Here is a 23,269-nt window from a genome sequence, read left to right as displayed (position 1 = left end):
GTTTTGAGAGATTACACTGTCAAAGATATGTGCTTTAGTAAATCTTATGTTCTTCCCCAGTTTCCTAATTGGAAAACTACTACAAAAAATGTTAAAATATTATGTTAATGTCTTCAAATTTGAAATGTCTATTAATTACTCAAATTTCCTCAAATTTCCATATAGCTAATTTGGCCCTGAAAAAGTAAAAGTAGTTAAAGGGCTGTTGTAAATTAAATAAAATAATAATAATAATAAATGTAAAAAAATTATATATATGTCCCTGGACCACAAAACCTTAAGTAGCACGGGTATATTTGTAGCAATAGCCATCAATACATTGTATGGGTTAAAATTATTGATTTTTCTTTTATGCCAAACTTTATTAGGATATTAAGTAAAGATCATGTTCCATGAATATATTTTGAAAATTTCCTACCATAAATATATAAAAAATGCATTGCTAAGAACTTCATTTGGACAACTTTAAAGGTGATTTTCTCAATATTTTTATTTTTCTGCACCCTCAGATTCAAGATTTTCAAATATTGTCCTATCCTAAGAAACCATACATCAATGGAAAGCTCATTATTCAGCTGTGTATAACTGATGTATAAATCTCAATTTCAAAAAACTGACCCTTATGACTGGTTTTGTGGTACACGGTCACTTGTGCATTATAGCTCAGCCAATCGACTCTGCATATCAGCTTCAGTTTTAGCTGTTTTAAGCCCATATCAATAAAACTTATAAAACTAATGTAGTCAAGAGTTGATCTGTAGTCTGACAGCTCTCAGAGGATTTGGTTGGTCTGAGTGGATCAATTTAACAAGCACATAATCAATACAATCTAATGACAGGGTCAATATTCTGGATCCACTCAGAGGATCTACAGCAGAAACCCAAATGTGACTCCGTTTGACCCCTGGGATTGGCGGTGCACTACAGATAAACTAAGTGGCTTTGAGCCATAAAATGAAAATTTTGGTACACTTTTGGACTGTTAAAAACAAAAAAATATTATATGGCTTTAGAAGCTTTGAGAGACAGTACATAGGTACTGTTTTGATAGTTTTATGGAACTTTTTGGAATCCTGACACTGAATTCAAATAAACAAAGCAGCTCAGACATTCTTCAAAAAGTTTCCTTTGTGTTGCTCAGAAGAAAAACTATTCATATTTCAAAGACATTACAGTAAGAAAATGACATTTTGGATGAACTATGCCTTGCTAAACATCTTTAAAGCACTTTTTCTTTCTCTCTCTTTTCAAAAGAAACTTTTCAGTTCACGTCTCTCACCTTCCATGACGTAGACGAGGGAGCCCACATCCCCTTCTTTAATAATACAGCTGTTTTTGTCATAGTCCACTGGATACATACAGTCCACTATCTCCTGGATCTGAGACATCTCCAGGTTCTTCATGAAGTCATTGTCCAGAATAGCTGACTTGATCAGCTCCTTTGACCTGTACAATGCAGAAAAACATTGTTAAAAACGTCCACGTCATTAAAGAAACTTGCTGCTTACAGCTCAGAATACACTAAATATTTAAAAAAATGTTTGTGAAACAAAATGCATTATTCAAACAGTATCATACTACAATATGACCTCATGACCACATTATGATTATGTGCAAATTTAATTCCATGAGTGGAGTCCACTTATCATTATTAATCTTAACTTTTGGCAATTCAATCAAACTATGAGTAGAAAAAAAAATAATAGTAAAAACAACAGCTGATACTATTAATATTATTATGCATGGCTGGCAGTTTCATTCATCACATGAGTTAGGAAGGTAATACAAACACAATGCATTGTGGGATACAGCATCCAATGCACTCTACTCTGTTGTATACACATTGTAGAACTGCATGATAGTACCATAAAGCAAACAATGTGATGCTTCAGGAATGTGGGTTTAAAAAAAAAAAAGATGAAGAGGATATTTCAAGAGATGAAAGTAAATACAGAAAATCTTTTAATCGCTGCTGGACTTCACAGCAAACAACAATCAGAAGACTTGCTGAAAATGAGACATAGACAAATACACACTTTTTAAGCAATTAAAATTCAATATAACCTCCCACACAGGGACTTAGTAATGAATATTTTTGAAACGCACCTCATAGCAAAATATTTTCAAAGATTAATCTGCTGAATATCAGACGTTCTTTATTTTTTTCATGATAAAATACTTCACTAATATGCAGAGACTGACTTTGAGAAGCGTAAACACTGTGCCTCTCAAAACACTACTTTGTTTGCCAGACAGAACTTCTTGCTCAACCATTTCAAATTGGATCGTTTTGACCGAAAAATGGAATTTGGAAAAATGGTTTGTATTTGTCATTATGCAAATCCATTTAGGTCTGCTAATGACATTTAATTGTTCAAGTGCTGGTGGATGGAAAAACCTGGTCTGATATGGTGGATTGTGTTTTTTAAATGTCATCATCACTGTTTATGTGACATTTCCGAGCACTCCCCAACAAAAAGCCTATCATTGTGACAGCAGCTCCTCTGTTTTTGTGGACCTGGACTTAAGCCAGACCTCTGATTTATTTGCAAAAACCCACAAACGCTCACCTATGAACCACAGTGTGTTTACATTCCACAGACATGCTCCGCCGTGAGCAAAAACAGACCTTTTTTTTTTTTTTTTTTTAGATGTCTGCTGTACCTTACGTAGAGCTTCTTTCATTTGCCTCAAACACACAAGGACAGTCTCACCCTGAGGAAAATTGTATTGACTTAACGATATAAAAATAGAAACAAATGAGACAACTGTTGACATACACTACAATAAAATTAAAGAGCAATAAAATAAAAGTGAATAGCTATGCTCAGGTGTAGGAATGTTGTAGGAATTTGACGAAAAATATTTGAGATCATACTGAGATTAGCAGGGTCTTAAGGAGAATTAATTAAGAAGACATTTAATCTTCATTTGTTTTCAATATATTGGAGAAGTTAATCCCCCAGGTCATCCAAGATGTAGATGAATTTGTTTCTTCATCAGAACCTATTTGGAGAAATTTAGCACTGCATCACTTGCTTACCATGGATCCTCTGCAGTGAATGGGTGCCGTCAGAATGAGAGTCCAAACAGCTGATAAAAACATAAGCCACAAGTAATCCACACGACTCCAGTCCATCAATTAAAGTCTTGTGAAGCGAAAAGATGATTGTTTGTTAGAAAAAAATCCATCATAATGCCATTTGAACTTTAAACGGTCACTTCTGGACAAAAATACAAAATACAAGTTCGCTATCCATAACAACACTTTTTCCAAAAAAATTCCATTCTCTCATATTAAAAACAAAAATTTGTTTAGAACAGTTTTAGTATGTTTTCACTTGTAAATGACGCTTGATCCGTGCATATTACTCTCCTGATTCAGTCAAGACAACCTTTTTCAATGGAAAGCAAAGATTCACATTTTAGCCTGAAACAAGAATTTTAAAAAGTTCAAAGTTAAGAATACCTTAATGATTGATTAGTTTCTTATGAATGCACAGCTCTTCACAAGACATTAGTTGATGGAGTGGATTACTTGTGGAATATTGTGATGTTTTTATCAGCTGTTTGGACTTTCTTATGGCACCCATTCACTGCAGAGGATCCGTTGGTGAGCAGTGATGCAATGCTAAATTTCTCCAAATCTGTTCTGATGAAGAAACAAACTCATCTACATCTTGGATGGCCTAAGGGTGGGTACATTTTTAATTTCTGGGTGAACTATTCCTTTAATTCCTCTGATATTTAGGATAAACATTTGGGATCTCAAGCTACACTGGCATAACAAGTGCACACTAACATTCAGTTGCAAATAAACATCAGCTTCATCACTTATTTGATGCAACTGGGAATAAAACAGTGTTGGGCAAGTTTACTCCTTTTAAAAGTAATCAAATTACTGTTCTGATTACTTTATTCCAAAAGTAATTAGTTACATTACTAGTTACATTACTTTTTTTCTGTACATCCACGCAATTTATGTGAAAAATTAAGTTTGTGTGTTGCACCCCAGCATAAACGCTCCCGATAAAAGATTTGTTATTAAAGCATGAACATTCACAAACCACTGTTATTTTTACTAAAAGCAATAGGCTGCTGCATGAGTGGTTGCAGAATGCACGGCATTTCGAGCGGTGAGTGGATTCTCTGATTGTCCATTGCATTTCAGAAATCAACATTTTTTTAACGCTGCAAACACGTGTTATAAATAGAAACTCTGCCTATGCTTACGCGTGTTAATTGTTTTTGTTTTATATTAGTTGTTCTTGTTGCTTTTGTGCAATACATGAATAGCAATTCATTTGTTTTAGATATTTTATGTTTAGATATTTCTGTTTTGCGGGAGTCCCGCAAAACATTTTTTCTATTGCTTGCCGCACACACACGAGACTTTCCTCTCTGCATGCTGACTTTGTTTTCATTGGTAGTATCCGCCTCACAGGCGCTTACCAGTCACAGTAGGTCTCAGGTAGAGGACGTCGCATGTGCTAGCCACACCCTTTTACAATCTATATGATAAAACACATTCTGTCAGCAATGATGTAACGCAGCAGTAACGCATGCTTGTAACTATACTCTAATTACTCATATGGAAATTATAACGCATTACTAAAAAAATAATCAAATTACAGTAATACGTTACAAAGTAATGCGTTGCTGCCCAACACTGGAATAAAAGACAGCAGGGATATAAACAGCCGATGAATTAGCCAGTGCATTTGCATGCCATTTGAATTGACAAGATATGAATTTTACATTTTTTTGGATGTTAAAAGAGACATTTACAAAGTAAATAAGCCACCAGAAGGTCCATAAAGGTGTTTACATGCAAAGCGAAATCAGAGTGATCTCTGCAGGACTTGGTATTTTTGTACGACAGCCTAGAGGACATTGGCTCTCTGGAGGAACAGTCAGGGGAGATGTTTTACATCCACTAAAAGCACAGAGATCACTGGCCTCATTTACAGCAGACAACCTCAGGATCATCCTGTAACCGGCCTCTGTTTGACTTAGAATTTTACTCACTGCCTTTTTCAGGAGGACATTCACATCACACAGGTCGACAGACTGTCTCCCTTAAAAGGACAAAGTATGCTAAGGCCTAAAGCAGAGTAAATTGAAGAAAGCTGTGGACATGGAGCCACAATGGCTGAACGTCTGCAAGAAAGTTTCTTATTAGTAAGCCTTTTGTTTGTCTTGCTACATTTTTCGTCAAGGGAATATTATTTAAAATGCTTTAAGCTGGAGTGAATTTTGCAACATTAGCACTGATATTGAACTGAAATGAACCAACATTGAACTGACTCAAGCCAAATAATGACACTATTGTCTTCTGTAGGGCTGCTTATGGCTGAATTAAACCTGTTTCAAAATTAATGAAGTTTGCAGTTATTGAACGGAACAGAACAACGCTAAACGTTTGAGATGAATAATGACACTATTGTTTTGTTAGACAATAGAATTTGAATATGTCTCTCATATTTGATGAAGACTGCCATGAATGATTCTGCTATTTCCTGTTTGTTACTGTGAAGCTGCTTTGAAACTTTTCTCTGTTGCAAAGGACCGTCCTGAGCATCTGTATTGATTTACATACCCTGGCCTCACTGCAAGATCACTCTGGCCACATTGGAAAGCCATCGGCAGCTCTGTGGTCGCCTGTAGATGTGTGTGCTAATGAGTTAATGACCATATCTTCCTCTATTGTTTGTTCTGTCTGTTTTCTGGCCAGAATGCTAAAACAGGAAGCAAATTCTCACTGCAGATAATGGCTCATACTGCACATGACAGTACAGAATAACTTGAGAGAAACGAATGACCAAGTTGATTTATTTTTTTCAGTAGATTTAGGATTACTCTGCAGAATGAAGCAACAATCTGTTCTGGATTTTTTGTATGAAGACTGCATTGCAGATATAAAAATGTTGATGCTTATGTCTATAAATGCAAAATGCATTGTTGTGGTTGGTTTTAGCCATAGTCTGACTCAGTGGAATAGAATAGAGTCTTTATTTATACCCTCACAACCGAAATAAATAGGTTCTGCAACTTTTGTACAAAGTCGCCACAGAACAACCATGAACTTTATACAGGGACAAATTATCACCCTGAATCAGTCTGGTAAGGTATAATTCTCTAGTTACTCCACTTTGCAGGTGTATTGGCATTTTCTATTGCTGTAAAAGGTATACAAGTACTAAAATTATAACTAAATCTATTGAAAATATACAATAAACTAACAAAAATGGCAAAATCGCAAAACAACATTACTAACACCCAGTGTTGGGGAAAGTAACTTTTAAAAGTAATGCATTACAATATTGAGTTACTTTCTAAAAAAGTAACTAATTACGTTACTTAGTTACTTTTTATGGAAAGTAATGCGTTACTTTACTTTTGCGTTACTTTTTAAATCTGGGCAGGGCTTGATTGTTTGTTTTTAATATAAAAAGTTGTATTTTTGGCAAATGTAAAAGCATTTTTACACTAAAAGCCTCAGGCTTTGAGAAAAGTAAATTTATTTCTGTACAGTAGACCGCAGAAGAAAAAATATCAACTCTTCAGCAATAAAAAAAGGAAAACAAATGTTAGATTATCTTGAGTAATTTTTGCTTATTAGTATGGTTGAATTGCATCATCGAAGGTCGGCAGCAAAGACATTGTTTAATAAAATGGTATTAAATGCATATTTATTTGTATTATTTTACATATTTAATTATTGCAGGTTTGCGTCATATTCTGAGTTGAACTTCACGGTTTTTATTCATTTTGAGGAATACTGAATTTGTTTTTTGTGAGTGAGATGAATTAATGCATGTTCACATTTATTCTAGAACTAAAATTTTACTCCTGATTTCTCTCAACATGGGGACAGGACAGCTTTTAATTAATAAATGGGGAGAAAAGTAACTGGTGTTACTTATTTGAAAAAAGTAACTCAGATAATTAAAAAGTAATGCGTTACTTTACTAGTTACTTGGAAAAAAATAATATTACATAACTTGCGTTACTTGTAATGCATTACCCCCAACACTGCTAACACCTAACCTCTTAACTGTCACCCATCCCCTCAGTGGGACATCTGAGTTTATTTCACTATATTACAAATAAATCCTAATCTAATCATGACAAACTATATATCGTTGAAAAGGTCCAAGACTCCTAAATAGATATTTTACCACAGTTTTGTGTTACAAACAATGTATGAATATTTATGAAATGTATTTATATTATTGATTGATTTATTTTTTTATGTGCAAGAAAAAGCAGCGTCTTTACCAAAAAGTCGATCAGTTCTTTTCCCACAGTTGACATATTGAACCATTCGTACCTTTCATTTTTTACAAACTCATGGCCCACTCTTTGTGGAGATCCAACCTGCAACCTTGCAACTTTAACCACTACTCTAAGAAACATGACAAGTTTTCAGACGTGTGACAAATTCTCATATCCAAAGGACAAAGGGCCCAATGCAGACATTCCTATTTCAGCGCAGAACTTCTGATCTCTGATATTTCAAAAGACCTCAGACAGCCCAAGTGTCAAAGATGAGTTCAGAAGAGACATTTCAATCAAGACTTCAAAAAAAAAGTCTGGTCTTTCATCATTTTAAGTATATCAAGTGCCACTGCAAAGGTAAATGCGAAAAAGAATCAGAAACAGGAAGAAACAAGATGCAATTATGAGACAGAGACATTGTGAATGACATTCAAATGGCACAAGCACACTCTACTGAAAGAAAAGAAAGGGGTACGTCACTCACTATTATGAATTGTACACTGGATAAATTAATGCATCAGCAAAAAAGACATGCAAAATAAAGATAAATGGATTTTCATCTAAAAATAACAGTCATCTCCCTGACCACACACAAAGATATCCTTTTCCAACACATTATGAGCTTTCAAGGAGTAAAGAAATATTGATGCCAGTTTGTTCCCATCTGGCAGCCCAACACAAGCTGTTATGGACGTTTCTTCTTTTAAATCTTCGTAATCATTCCTTAAAGTGCAGATGCAAGCAGAACAGAAGAAAAGACTTTACCGCAATAGGGTTCAAAGGGTATTTTTGTACAAAACAAGGTTAGTTGTAAATTAGTACAGTGTTAAGCTGTCAAATGTCAGATGCAGAGCAGATGGGGGAGGCCATGCTGGTCAGAAACAGAAGAATGATGTTCCTCTGCTGTCAAACCACTAGATGCAAATGAATTAAGGGTATGTGTGTTCATGACAGCAGGCTGAAGCACAAAAATCCTTCACTTCCAGGGGAACTGCTTAGTCTGATTAGGTCCTCTGGTCTTGACAGTGTCTATTTCAATTACAACACAACACACTATTGTGTGCACAACAGCTGAGCATGTAAATAGCTTTCGTGATCCACCTGCTGCACGATATCACGCTGCTTTGATAAGCAAATCACCAGTCCGTTAAACAAAGCAGTTATTATAGTCTTTGGGTATTTCCCACGTCACTGCTCCTATAACTGCTCAGTACGGACACATTATTCCTGGTTCAGATGTTTCCTTGTGGAAAATCAAACTTTCTTGGAGCGTCATCAATGAGATGCTTCTGCAAATGTCAATGAATGCCATTTTGAACAGAATATAATTAGTTTGTCTCTCTAAGTTTACAATAGACATTATAATGATTTCAATTATGCAACCTGCACAGCCCATGATCTTGCTGTGCTTTTCAAGAAAGCTACCATAGTAACCATTGCCAGAATACCATAGTTACTCCAGGTATTGGTTCTACAATTTACTTGGTATTCACATTTTTCTTTAACGCGGAAGTAAGCATATGGGCGAGACTTCTGGTTCATTAGCCCCTATTGGGAAATAAAGAGAAGAATAACAACATGCAGTAAACGGTAAAACTGCACTACAAACCAGTGTGCTCATAATTAAGATAATACATTAAAACAATACGGTAAGCAGCAACATCAAGCAGCAAAAACAGCTGTTTTGTACAGCTAAAATAGCTGGACGCAAAAGAGGCCGAAAGCCAGACCCATAAAATTGACAAACGGCCACGCCCACTCTTATGGGAAGAAAAAGGTGGATAGCCACCAAATTCTTTAAAAACAAACAAACCAACAAAAAATTATATGGATGCAAATCTTTGTAAAAAAAATAAAGCATTTACTAGTTACTATTTTAGCAAAAACTGGTCATTTTTATGGGCATTATTATTTATGTTCTGATGAACAACAGGTGAGTTCAGTAAAGTATACAGTTTGCATTCTTGTCTACAATACCTATGCAAAACGCAGTAGGTCAAATCAGTATACAGTGTCCGAATACACAATATGACACACTACGCAAATATTTGGTGTATTGAAGCGTCTTCTGAAGTGAAGATTCTTGTCTCCTTGTAGGGATCCAGCCTTGTTAGAGGGTTTAAGCTAACCTTGGGTTCTGTGGGAATGGATCTTGTCAGATTCAAGAGTTGAACAATTAAAAAAATACACATTTAAAAAATCCCTAAGATCTGTGATCCGGCCGACGTTTAAGTGTAAGTGCTATAGACACCAAGAAAGTTGTACTTGCAGTCGAACTGCTGTTGTTTCCTGGTGGCTGTTGTTAGTAGGCTACTTAATAGAGGATTTAGATGACTTTAATGCTGTATTTACAGAGCTTTGGGTAATGTTTGCCGGCTTTAAGTTCTAAATACAAGATTAAATTAGTCAAATAACATATCATGTGGTATGTGACTCTAACTGAAAGCGGAGTTTTAGATAGTATTTCATGCTTTTTGAGATTTATGATTGTTTAAATGTCGCATTTTATGTTTTCATCGTTATATTTTATCGAGTTAACCTACTTGGCACTCTTGGGGACGTTGGGCAGGGTCACGTGACTCAGCTGCTGGACGTTGGCGGGTTCGGCGCTGATCGCCTGTCGCTTGGTGCGGTGATGCTCCTGCAGCTCCGTGCGGCTCTGGACCTGTTGTGTCGCCGGGCGGATCACGGAGCGGTACTTATCCAGCTCGTTCTGCAGTTTCTGAATGAGTTCGTCTTTCTGGTCCAGTTCGAGCTCCAATTCGTCAATGAGCGCGTCTCTCTGTCTCAGCTCTTCAATTTTCTCCTGAAGCGCGTACTGGAGGTCGCGTAAAGTCCCCATCATCATCCTTTCCGAATCGAATGAAACCTCCCAGAACTGCACTTTTAGTAACTTTACTGAAACGAAATGAACACTGTGCACTAAAAGAGCTTCTGTTATACTCCAAAAGGACATATAAAACTACAAAACGAGAAGAATGTGTAGGGGGAAGAAGTCTCTTAGTGTATCCGTGTAAAAAAAAGAAAAAGGAAAGAGGCAGCGCTCAATCCCACAGAGCCGCTGAAATCCTCACAGCTCTGACAGGAGCGTATCCGTGTGAGCGCGCGTCGCTCGTGGGCAGTGACGTGATGAATGAGTGGAGCTCGAGACTGAACGCTTGCTCGCGAGCGTCACTGAGGAGCGCGGGATTCCTGGACAGTCAGTATACGGATGTTAAAATTTTGAGACAAACACTTTACAATAATCCAGAACTATATAAAACATCTCAAGTTTCATATTTTTCTAGCAGTGGCTTCAAAACACAAACAGTTTTGAATGCAATTACAATTCCTAAAGAAAGGGAAATTCCAAACTAAAATTTCAAAATGGTATTTTTTTTTTTTTTTTTCTTTTTCTTTCTCTTTCTGTAAAAGCGGGCGTGGCCCTTGTACATTTTATGGGTCTGGCTTCCAGTCTCATCCACGTCCAGCTATTTTAGCTGTACAAAAAGCTCCTTTTGCTCCTTTTTCACACCCTGGTTTGAAGTGTAAACAGTTTTACTGTTTACTGCACATTGTTATTCATCTCATCAATAAAAATGGAAGCCTCATCATACGTTTACTTCCATACTAAAGAAAAGGGTCTATAACTGTTGGTTAAACAAACTAACATATTAGCAAAATGAATGCAAAAGTCAACTAATGAAAGCAGAAAGGCATTTCTGAGGGCAAGACCAGGTAAGCGGTGGCATATTGTTATTTAAAATATCTGTCAGCCAAAGAATCATGCAAAATGTGTCTGTGACCACCACAGACACCTTGTTGAAGACCCCAAGTTTTACTTTTACAAAAAGCCTATCCACCTTATTTTTCCTGTAAGAGTGGGTGCAGACATTTGAACTTTGTTTTTGCGATGCTTCTGGTCTCATCCACTTCCAGCTATTTTTAGTTGTACAAAACAGCTCGTTTTGCTGCTTTATATTGAAAACTGGTGTGCCTTACCATATTAAAGGACAAGTTCTCTTCCAGAACAAAAATTTACAGATACAAAAATTTGGATAACTTTTTGTCATTCAAGATGTTCATGTCTTTATGTCTTCAGTTGTATAGAAATTGTTTCTTGAGGAACACATTTCAGGATTTATCTCCATATAGTGGATTTCAATGATGCCAGTGAGTTTGAACTTCCAAAATGCAGTTTTAATGCATCTTCAAAGGGTTCTAAATGATTCCAGCCGAGGAAGAAGGGTCTTATCTAGCGAAAGATCTGTCATTTTTTTAAACAAATTGACAATTTATATACTTTTTAATCCCAAATGCTCATCTTGTCTATTCTCTGTCATATGCATGTGTAGTCTGTGTAATCCAGGTCAATACAGTTAGGTTAGGTCGAAAACTCCCATCTCGTTTTCTTCTCCATCTTCAAAAACACCCTACATCACTGTTTTACCTTTTTTTTTTTGTAAAAGGCATTTGATTTTTTTTTTTTTGCATGTTCACTTTGTAAACACTGGATCGGTACTTCTGCAGTGATGTAGAACAATTTTGAAGTTGGAAAAGAAAATTAGATTTTCAACATACCCTAACTGTATTGACCCAGATTACACAGACTACACATACACTTTGCAGAGAATAGACAAGAAGAGTGTTTAAGGATAGAAAGTATATAAATTCGCAATTTGTTTCAAACATGACTGATTGTTTCATTAGATAAGACCCTTCTTCCTCACCTGGGATCGTCTGAAGCTGCATTTAAACTGCATTTCAGAAGTTCAAATTTGGGGGCACCACTATATGGAGATAATTCCTGAAATGTTTTCCTCAAAAAAACAATTTCTTATTGACTGAAGAAAGAAAGACATGAACATCTTGGATGACTAGGGGGTGAGTAAATTATCTGTACATTTTTGTTCTGGAAGTGAACTTCTCATTTAATGTTTTATCTTAATTACAAACGCAATGGTGTGTAGTTTGAAGGTGAATAGGTTTCCTTTGTGACAACTTACCTCAAATAATGTGACTACGTTATGACATTTAAATGAACGGCATTCCCAAGAATAAGGTTCTTTATCAGTATTCCATGTAGAAACTTTAACATCCATAAAACCTTTCTACTGGACAAACGGTTTCTTATAGTAGAAAGTTTACATTAATAAAAAGTGGTTTGTTTAAGAACTGCACTGAAGCTTCTTTGAGGAACCCAAAATGGTTATTCTATGGCATCACTGTGACAAAAACATTTTAAAACCTATTTTATTTATGGGCAGTAATGCCTGTATTATTTATGAGCAGTAATGACCTGAATTAATCAATTGCCAAGACTTGTGGTATGTGTTTACACATATATTGCTTTTAAAACTAAACCTATCTGAGAAATATTCATTTATTGGAATAAAATATGGGGCAGTTAGCCCTAGCCATCTTTATTACTCACTGACATCGCTTAAATAGCTGGACTCATCTCCACTGTGGAGAGCTAATAGAGATGCATCATGCTTGATTTTGTTTATAAAAGGACATAAGGCGCCCTCTGGTGTCAGACTATGAAAGACACACAGGAACAATGAAATTACGTGAGGGCTAATGATGTTTATAGTGACAAGCAGAATAAACAGTTGTTAACCTTCACAGCCATGCTTTAGAACAATGATATTTGTGTATGGATGCTTTATCTATACTTATATATATAAATAAAGTGATAATAATTCTCTTCTCTTAACAAACAGCAGACAATATTTACGCACCACTGGGCATCTACTATGGACCGGGTGAATTTTCTGGGCCTACAGTGTTCTCTTTGCAAGGTTTAGCTGATTAATAAATTAAAAGCTGATGAGGACAACAGCCTAAACAGACACAAGACAGCACGAGTAAAACAAACACTCATCTTTGGTATCTGAAATGGCTTGTGATCCCAAAAGCCCACAAGAGCACCCAGATGTCTACCATTCTTTGGATAGTTATAGAAGTAAAAACTAACACACAAAGAACAATTCATCTAAACAATGCCTGAAAATAACAAACGAGGAATGCATTACTATTTCTTCTTTCTGCTGCTTGTTTCCATCTCTTTCATCACCGTCACTGTCCTTGAAAGGACATCTCCCAGAAAAACAGGCTTTAAATTTCACCTCTATAAACTCTTCCTGCAGGGTTCTTCCTCTGTGGATCGATGGAAAGAGGATCTGTTGTAACATGACTAGTGTAGCTGCTCTTTTCTGCCACAGACTACGCCATTTTGTCTCTTTGGGACCCTTACAAGTACACCAGCTCTTTTTATAGATGACACCAAGATATCACTTTCAACGATAATTCCAGCACAAATCTTGAGAAAGCAGTCTTGACTATTCTCTAATTAAACAACACCACCGTTCACTGGGAATTCTCCTCGGAAAATACATGTTACGCTTAATTTAAATTAAAGTTATTAACTCGTATTGGGAATTCTAAATTGTAATACAGCATTTCTCCAACACTAAAAGTGCTAAAAGTAGGATTCTCATTGTAATTATTGTCATTTCTGTAAAAACCGAGAGTCAGATGATGCATCATAAGGCAAAGTTTGTTTATAAGCATATGGTCTCAGCGCTCATTAAGGTACAAACAGCTTCTATCCCTCTGCTTCTTCCATAATGAAATCATTAAGGTAGAAGTCATTAGACCAACACATCTGTCTTCATACTAACTTCACACTATCACAAATACATAATTGCACATACAGTACTATGCTCCAAGGGTAGCATTCCTAAAATGCAATTACGAAGACTATAATGTTCTTTTGGTTATTAGTGATGTGATGGCCCTTAAGTGATGGAAGGAAACAACAACAAAAGAGCTTCTGCCCTCTTGTGGGCACTGCTGCATGCAAATCAAATGTGAGGTTATGCTGATATGTTTTCCACAGGGTCTTCTGAGATTCAGCCCAAACACAATTTGTAACTTGGAAAGCAAGGATTTCCATATAGACAGAGTCTGTGGTGACATTTTGACGATGCAAATGCGTTGAATACTAGGCTGTAAATACAGATGCATGCAAGACTTTGAAATATATATATATATATATATATATATATATATATATATATAAGTTGTAAGTAAGCAAAAGTTGAGAAGCCAAAAGCAGTAAGCCAAGTCCTAAACTTCTAAATTATTTTTTGCAACCTTTAAAAAGTTCATTGAGATCCAAAGATGCTTAGAGAATCGGATGGATAGGGCTGATGGGAGGGTAAGCATATGGTCAAACAAAGCACTTTCTAATGGCGTATTAAATATCCTGAGACAGGCTCTTGGGCGCTACGCGTTCAAACCCTAAAAGCCGATAATGCACGAAGCTTCCTGTGCTCGGAGCCCTCAGGGAGCTGATGATGATGATGATGGTTTAGATCAATGATACACTCTATCTCCCCCACCTCCTCCTCTCTCTCTGAAGCTTCACAAAGATGCTCTGTCATCATGAGTGTTTCTTCATTCACGTCCTGAATCCTCAACCTCAAATACTACACTTAATGATCTACAGATGGAATCAAATCAAATAATGCCAAGGAAGTGTCAAACTATTAAAAGTCATTAAAAGTCAAGAACCATCAAGCATCAGTCGCATACGGTTAAACACTTGCGAAACCTCACCTGTCAGATTTGGCAACTCTCCTTAAGCTTTGGTTTGATAAATCCTGGTGCGTTTGCGGTTCGGCTGATATTCCCTGTGCGCGGTGCGTCCGAGGACCGATCTGCGCGGACGGTAAAACGGACTGACATTTGTGCAGCTTTCTCTTCAGCTCGTGAATTTCGTCTTCTCGCTCCAGCAAACGCCTTTCCAAATCTCGTATCCTCTCCTCCTTCAGCATTAAAATCTTGGCAAAGTCCTCCTCTAGATCGCTCATTCTGAGGTAGTAAAAAAACTTTAATCCCCTTGAAATCAACCAGGCGCGCTCTCAAACTGTATCAGGCGCCCAGACGAGCTCTGGTTGTGAAGCTCCAGTGTAAAACAGCTGATCTGTCCACGTGTTTACAGTTGGAAATGGGAGTCGGTGTCGGTCCCGCTGTCGGTCACTTCTGTCCCAATCATTCCCTTGCAAAAACACACACCATACCGGGTACAGACTGTCTCCTCACACACGGGGTCTTCAGAATAGGCGGAGTTTCACTTTTGTGCTTGGGGGGGCTAAAGTGGGGGAATGAAAAGCCACATCGGAAACTGTATATTCTACGTATACCACGATAAGGTGCGTTTACACTGGCATTTTAAAGCACCGAGGCGGCATAAACGTACTTGCACTCGAATCACAACCGCGGAAAACAATATGTGAACTGTACAGTCAGAAACCAAACGCGCACTGATTGATATGACAACTTGCAGTGTCCGGTATGTGTCCGAATCGTTCTTCGAAAGAGTCGGATTCACTTCAATGAATCGGTTTAACACTCAATTAGAATTGAATCTGTCCGGGGAGTTACCGACTCACTAAACCGAGGACCGCGAACAATCCCGATTTGACCCAGATGAGTGAGCCGATATGGACTGAATCAAGGTTTTGAAACCTTAGTTATGCCTACTTTAATGCCTAATAACAGAGTTAGTTAGTCACGTCAACACATATACTTAGAACTGTATTATATCCTTATACACTCTAAAAACTGCTGGGTTAAATAGAACCCAATCGCTGGGTTTGTCCATATTTTACCCAGCACTAGGTTGTTTTTAACCCAGCAGTTGTTAGAGTGTAACAGATTAATTTTAGCGTTGTTAAAATGTACTTTTTAAATATTTTTTATGAAGTGATTCATTGCTGCAACAAAATAAACTAGGACAAGAGAAACTACAGTAAAATCCTTATAATAAATCTTTTAATGCCACGTCGGAATGTCACGGGACATAAAGAACAGAATCGTTTCGTATTGAACCTGTTCTCTGAAGCGAACTGTTCGAAAGAACCGATTCGTTTAAATCAACCAGAGAAGAATGATGGACTAAGGCGACGCGAGTCTGAAGTGGCAGTTTAAAAGCAGACGTGTAATGCAAGTATCTGGTGCCTCAAGTCTGTAATTGCATAAAATATAAAATAAAGAGTTGTATTTAGGTTTTTTCATGTGTTTTTCCACACGCTCAAAAACGATAAAACAATTTCAGCTTTGCACCTCCTGACAGTTTTAAAATCAACGCAGCTCTTCATCACAGTCATGTGATGAATGGATGACGTAACTTCGTGCAACCTGACACGTGAATCACATCCTGTAATATTTAGGCATCTTAGATCATTATTCAATCTATAAAGAAGAAGAACCGTTTTAACATTTTATCCTGTGAACTGAATGAAGCTGATTGGTATTATGATAACACAGTAGCAGCATTATTTATTTCTATGAGCACTCTGAGAGACATACAGTAGACTATTGTGCATTCATAACCATCCAGCCATGATATGAAAGCATCATCCCTCTTCACATACGAGAGAGGGCTGTAATTCAGAAGCTGGGATAGAAAGAAAAGGGTGACTAACAATCTATTGTTTTTCTTTGAAAGGCACCCAATGCACAGAAAACTTATTTTAATCTAAAAAAGAAGCCCTAGCCAAACAAAACGGTACTCTATTATAAAACAAATTGCTCAGAGCCAAGGCACTGTGAATGTGCATTCTATATTAATATTATATTCTATAAAAAGTCAGCCTATAAAACAATAAGCCACTCTAAGTTGCAAGTTAACAGTTCTTTACCTTGGTTAAGGAAGTTTTAGCATTTATCAGAAGTAAAACCACTGTAAAACAAAACCTAAATCAGCTAAAGCATGTTACAGTAAGATTTCGTGCCTGTGCATTTACCTTACTTTTGATCTAATCACTAGATATTTATTATTGTTTTATGTTATCATTATCAGTTAAGCAGGATTCAAAATCTGCCGTCTTTGGTGTGATCACAGAGATATGATAGGAACTCATTCTCTGGCTCTCCTGCTGTGCGAATGATGACACAGTGATTAGCGCAGGACTGCTGTGCACCTGAGGGAGGGATTGGATTACAAGCTAGGTGGGGTGGGGCTGGTGGGTGGTGCTGGCGCAGACATTACTCATCCCATTCCTGTTATACAGTCTCTCTCTCCCTCCCTCTCAGTGAAACCCAATCGGATGTCTCTGAGCTCCAGGACCAGAGGACGTTCTGTCAGTCATTGATCAGTTCTGCCGCTATGCTCTGAAATCTGGGATACAGGAAGTCAGTAAGAAGATATGGCCAATACAGCAGACTTGATCAAGAGTTCAGTGATCGAGTGTTATTGGTGGTTCTTTGCTAAGGCATGGGACACTATTATTATTGATGATACATACAGCGTGCGCTACAGATATGAAGAATACCTCAATTCAAGCAGCTTAGTTAAGAAACATGTGTTTCTAGTTATCCAAGCGACCAAAAAAAGTGCAAAGAAATTGCCATAGACTTGCACTGTAGTAGGTCCCTGCAATATCAGAATATCATGTTCACACAGTAGTCCTGAAAGGAGTGCTAAAACATTTCTGTTCAGTTCTGTTCATTTAGATTAATTTTATATTCCCCCCCTTTACATTACATAGTATAAGCAGTACATTTTCATAGTGAAAATTAATATATTTCCATAGTAAAATTAATAATACATTTTCTAGTTTAATTTAATTGTGCTATATGAACAGAACTGCAGCTGGTAAATAGTTGCCTGTCACATTATTGACACATAAATGGCATGAGACACTGTGAGTTATTCTGTGGCGTTAATCATTAACATTAGAGTCATAAACCTATTTCAGGTTATGAAAAATGACTAAATAAGGGTATTATGCAGGTGCCAGTGGAAATCAAGACACAATTTCTGTTAAATGGGGAAAAAAAAAAAAAAAACTGAACTGGAGAGTTTCTGGATGAATACTCAGGAGGATGAAAGCAGCAGGAGCTGCCCAAAATAGTTTAGACTAAAAATTAAATCCCTAAAGACAAAAAGTCTTTATATTTACTACTGCCATCAGTTGCTATGGTTACAGGCACGACTTAAGGCTATAAAAGCAGATTGATTTCTGTTATGTGTCCATACAGACCAATCAATGTCTGTATGTACAGAACAACTTGTGAGTCACAGCTCTTCGTAAATACAGTTGTATTAGCGTAAACGAACACTCCAGCATCAAGAAGACAAGTAAGCACAACTCATATTTTCTCCAGAGAATGCAAAAGTAGTTTGATAAAGACCGGCATATTGTAAGCTTCCTGTGCTGATTTATTATGCAAACATTTCTGTTTTTAAACGGGGGAGTCAATTTTCTGAGCTTAGAGGTGTAGACGCCCTTCTCAGCAGCTTCCAGATGCATCCTTACAAAACAAGGCTTGAGAAATGTCACAACGTAGCAGTCGGCTCAGAGCCTGTGTGAGAGTCAAGCTCACGCTAATTACTGTCTCTCTGTCTGCTTATATTTTATCGACTGTCACTTCACACGGCCTGTGCTCACATTCTCTAAATGAGGAGATTCAGGTTGATATAAACTGAACTGACTCCTACTTTCATCTTTCTCCGTCTATGTGTGTGTGTGTTCGCTTCTCACTTATTCTCTCCGTTTCTCACGCTGTTGTCTCCCCTCAGGTTAGGCATGTTATATTTTTAGAGGAGTGTTTTTACACGCTGTTCTCAAAGGGGAATTATTTTCACTTACTCAGGTGTCTTGTAGAGGCATCTTATTAGACCTCATTCTGTGTGGAAAACAGTGAGAGATTGGACGCCATCCAATGGACTATTTAAATGTGCTGATTATCTCTTCTCTTTCTTAGAACTGTGATGTTTTCATTTCATGGACTTCAATTTATTACTTTAAGTTATTGTTTAGATGGTACCAAGCTGTTCCCCCTTTCTTATTTCTTGGCCTTTTAGGGAAATAGTTTGTACACTGTATTTAGTGTGAACAACCAGATCGTTGACTCAGGTTCTTACTCATTCATTTACTCTCAGTGCAGTCAGGGACATCAACATGCAGGGACAAAGCCAAAAGATCTGCTATGTCAGACCGTCAGATTTCCTCTCACGGACTGCCCACATCTGGTGGAATTTATAGGTCTTAACTTTGGAGTCCTTTCCCTGTTTTAAATTTGGCCTTTCGTTCTTGACCTGTTCCTTAAGAGTCCAAAAAACAGCTTCTCTGATGGTAGCCAGACAAACTCTGTTGGTGCTCCTTTCTTATCTTAGGTCAAGACCAGTTAAATCCAAATGTCTTATCACTATACTGGGTCATGTTATTGGATCCTTTAAAACCATCGGTGAGAATGGAGACCATGATAGCTAGAACAAAAGATGACAGATAGGCAGATAGAACGATAGAACAATAGATAGATAGATAGATAGATAGATAGATAGATAGATAGATGGAAGAACAGAACGATAGATAGATAAATAGATAGATAGATAGACAGATAGATAGATAGAGCTAGAGTTAGATCAATAGATAGATGGATAGATAGATAGATAGATAGATAGATAGATAGATAGATAGATGGATAAATAGGTAGAGCATCAGATAGATCAACAGACAGAATGATAGAACAATAGGTAGATAGAATGATGGATGGATGGATGGATGGATGGATAGATAGATAGATAGATAGATAGATAGATAGATAGATAGATAGAATAGATAGAATGATAGAACAATAGGTAGATAGAATGATAGATAGACAGATAGACAGATAGATAGATAGATAGATAGATAGATAGATAGATAGATAGATAGATGGACAGACAGATAGAATGGTAGATAGATAGATAGATAGATAGATAGATAGATAGATAGATTAGATAGAACAACAGATAGAATGGTAGATAGATAGGTAGATAGATAGATAGATTAGATAGAAGAACAAATAGAACGATAGAAAGACTGACAGAACGACAGATACATGGATAGAAAGTGAGAACGACAGACAGAACAATAGATAGATAGATAGATCGGTCACTGTTTCAATTTTGCCATTTTTTTTGGGGGCTCAAAGGCCAGGTTATGATGTATGCGGTGTAGAGTGATGGTGTGTGTTTACACGTGTGTGAGTGGAGCATTACAGACCTTACATGGTGTGGCTGTGCTCTATAACGCCGCGGTGGGACCCTCTTCCTGGCAGGAACCTAAAGACAGCAAACAGATCCCCCTACTTCAGCGACAGAGCGGCATAGACCGCAGTCACAATCCTTCCTCAGATAACCTGATCTAATTGTAGCTACAGTGGAAAAACAGAATCTCTGTCTACATCGCTGCCCCTTCCTGTGTGTGGGCGCTACGGTGTATAGGGTGAACGTGTGTATGTGTGTGTACGTGCGTGTCTGTCACTCAAGTGGGAAAGGAATCGTTGGAGAAAGGTCAGCAGGCAGATGTCTAGTTAGCAGACAGTGGCGGGAAAGGCTGTCAGAGAACATAAGTTGCTGTGTATTTTTCAGGGGTGGAAAAACATGTGGAAGTTAATGAAGGCTTAATCCTTACTGAGGACATCCTGCACACGCACTGGAATGGATAAGGCCTAATCACAACCATATTCCTTTTTGTGTAGACTAAAGGGAGCACTTTTTAATGCATCCATGAGGGGTAAAATGCAAAAATGTGTAGTTTATATTGTTGTTAATGGGAACTGTTTACTCAAATATGACAATTTGCAATTGTTTTTTCATTGGAACAAATCTGAATGGGTGTCGTCAGAATAGGAGTCCAAACAGCTGATAAAAACATCACAATAATAAAGTAATAAAGTAATTCACACAACTCTTGTGAAGTGAAAAGCTGTGTGATTGCAAGAAACATCAAACTCATCAATTAGTTTGAATTTTAAACCATCACTTCTGGACAGAATACCAGTTCATAATCCATAATAACACTTCCTTCAGTGAAAAAGTCCATCTGTTGTCCTCTCACATCAAAATCCACCGACATATTTGTTTAGAACCGTTTAGAAAGAATTTTGCTTGTAAACGGTGCTTGATCTGTACATATTTCTCTCCAAACTCCAAACTGAAAAGGAACATTCAAGATTTTTCAAGTCTGTCTGGTATAATGAAGATACTGTACATTACATTCAATTTATTAAAAGCAGTGAAAAAACTAGAACATTTTTGTTTTCTGAAGGAACATAACATTTGCTGATTCTCCATTATTTTTGTGGTATTATCATCTGCAGTAAATCAATGTAAAGGCTGAGGTTAGCAGTGTCGAAACTTTGTTTAAAAATAAACCCGTTCAGATGGGATCTGGGCAAACCGGTCCAAAGCAGATTTTGAGAATCATATATTTCTAGAGGAGCGAGATGTTATTTTCTTAAGCGTTTATGTCCTGAACAATGTCCCTCCACAGCGTGACTCCTCAAACTGATTGGGCTCTGGGGTATATTTCAGCTGGACTCAACCTGTACCAGCGTGTTTTTCTGGAGATGCTTACCTCACTGTTTATTTTTGTTTTTATTTTATATATATATATTTAGAACTTTGGGTTTGAGAAAAGCACATTCTAAATTTAATTTATTATTCTAAAAATAATTAGACATTTTAAGAGTGGGGTTAGAGGTTTACACACACATTTGTTTTATATATATATTCTAAAAATAATTAAACATTTTATGGGTGGAGCTTGACTTTACAATTATTCTATAAAAAAAATAGCAGTCAGTGGTATGTGTTCATTTAAATAGCTCAGCAAATATGTGTGTGAATGTATGTGTGAGTGTGTAGAGACCTCAGGCAGGTATGTCAGGCATGACACTGTGGCATTATGGAGAGTCAGTGTGTGAGCACTAGGTCAGCTGCGGTCAGCTGTCCCACCAAAATACTGATTCCCTCAAACAAAATTGTCCTCGTAAATGTCCGGCTTCCTAAAGATAGATGTAGACTGCTCTAGGGGCTTCCATAAATCACTGCATGACGGACCCTCTTAAAACAAGCCTTAAACTTTGACTCACAAACAACATCACCTCTGAAACTCAAGCCCACATGGTTTAGACTCTCTTCACAAAAACCCTAAACACAACACACTATTTCCAGTAGTCCCAGCATGCTCAGTATAGCTCTGTTATGTCACGTCTGTCTGCTCTGTTGTTCACTGCAATGCTCACCCTGAGTAAACACGCTCTGGTCCACGTCTCTGACGGAAGAGCTGTGCCTCAGGTGTTTTAGTGCTCAGGAGGGCCCTCTGACCTCTGACCACTGCCGAGTTTGATCTAGTAGGGCCTCAAGATGTACTGCCGCTTCCGGTCACACATTCCAGACAGTTAACACCTGTCGAACATGCTGAGAAAAACAGAGAGAAAACAAACAGAACAGAAATTATAAAGAAACTGGGGAGAAAAGCAATTTATGACATAAGGACAAAAATGTGAGGTACTGAATTAATGGATTATTTGAGTTTTTTTTATTCACTGAGGGCTTGTTGACAGTCACTGGAAATGAAAGTTAGTGTAGTGTAACATACACTGATAAATTCAGTTTCACTATTTTTAATTTCCTATTAGCTGTTGCAGGTAATTTAAAAGACTATTTAAAGACCACCTGAGTAATACGAGGTCAAGAACTCCACATACGATCATGATTAAAAGAATTAGAATATAACATAGTGCTGGATAAAGTGTAGCCTGTCACACTCCAGGACACAGCACTAAAACAAATCCAAACAATTCACTCAGTGGAACAAACACTCAATGGGGACCCTGCTGGCAGAACTTTGCAATAACATCCAATAAATCTGATAACATTGAGTGCAGAATGACTATGCCCACTAATTAAAAAAAAAAAAAAAAAAAAAATTTCTGGTTCTCGGGAACATAACACACAATGAGATTGATGAAAACATGTCATTTTCAGTGCAATTATGTAGATAATGAAACGTGTTGCCTGAGGAACTGCCCTATCAATTAAATAAACACAGATAAAACCATTTCCAAAACATTTCCATAAACTTTTCCTTCTCACGTTCTGCCTTTCTAAGGAACACAGTGTTACTGAAACCCTCAAACCCAGTCATTAGAGGCACTAAAA

The 23,269-nt window shown here is 37.2% G+C and overlaps 1 protein-coding gene across 2 annotated transcripts in view; it reads right to left on the bottom strand.

Moving 5' to 3' along the window:
• Positions 1 to 15,575, bottom strand: part of prkg1a (protein kinase cGMP-dependent 1a) — a 71,492-nt gene extending 55,917 nt beyond the window's left edge. Inside the window, exons 1-2 of one of the 2 annotated variants that reach the window (XM_051125233.1) lie at positions 14,887 to 15,575; positions 1,280 to 1,446 (exon numbers count right to left, since the gene is read on the bottom strand). In XM_051125233.1, the coding sequence (XP_050981190.1) occupies positions 1,280 to 1,446; positions 14,887 to 15,140 (421 nt within the window). In that variant the 5' untranslated portion in view covers positions 15,141 to 15,575. Of the gene's footprint in view, positions 1 to 1,279; positions 1,447 to 9,824; positions 10,395 to 14,886 lie in introns of those variants that run through there. The other variant, XM_051125232.1, reaches the window with a different exon arrangement.
• Positions 15,576 to 23,269: the final 7,694 nt, after the last annotated feature.

Source organism: Labeo rohita, chromosome 13, assembly GCF_022985175.1.
Source record: "Labeo rohita strain BAU-BD-2019 chromosome 13, IGBB_LRoh.1.0, whole genome shotgun sequence".
Lineage (NCBI taxonomy): Eukaryota > Metazoa > Chordata > Actinopteri > Cypriniformes > Cyprinidae > Labeo > Labeo rohita.
Note: the sequence above shows the minus strand (reverse complement) of the source record. Positions and strands in the feature narration are given on the sequence as shown.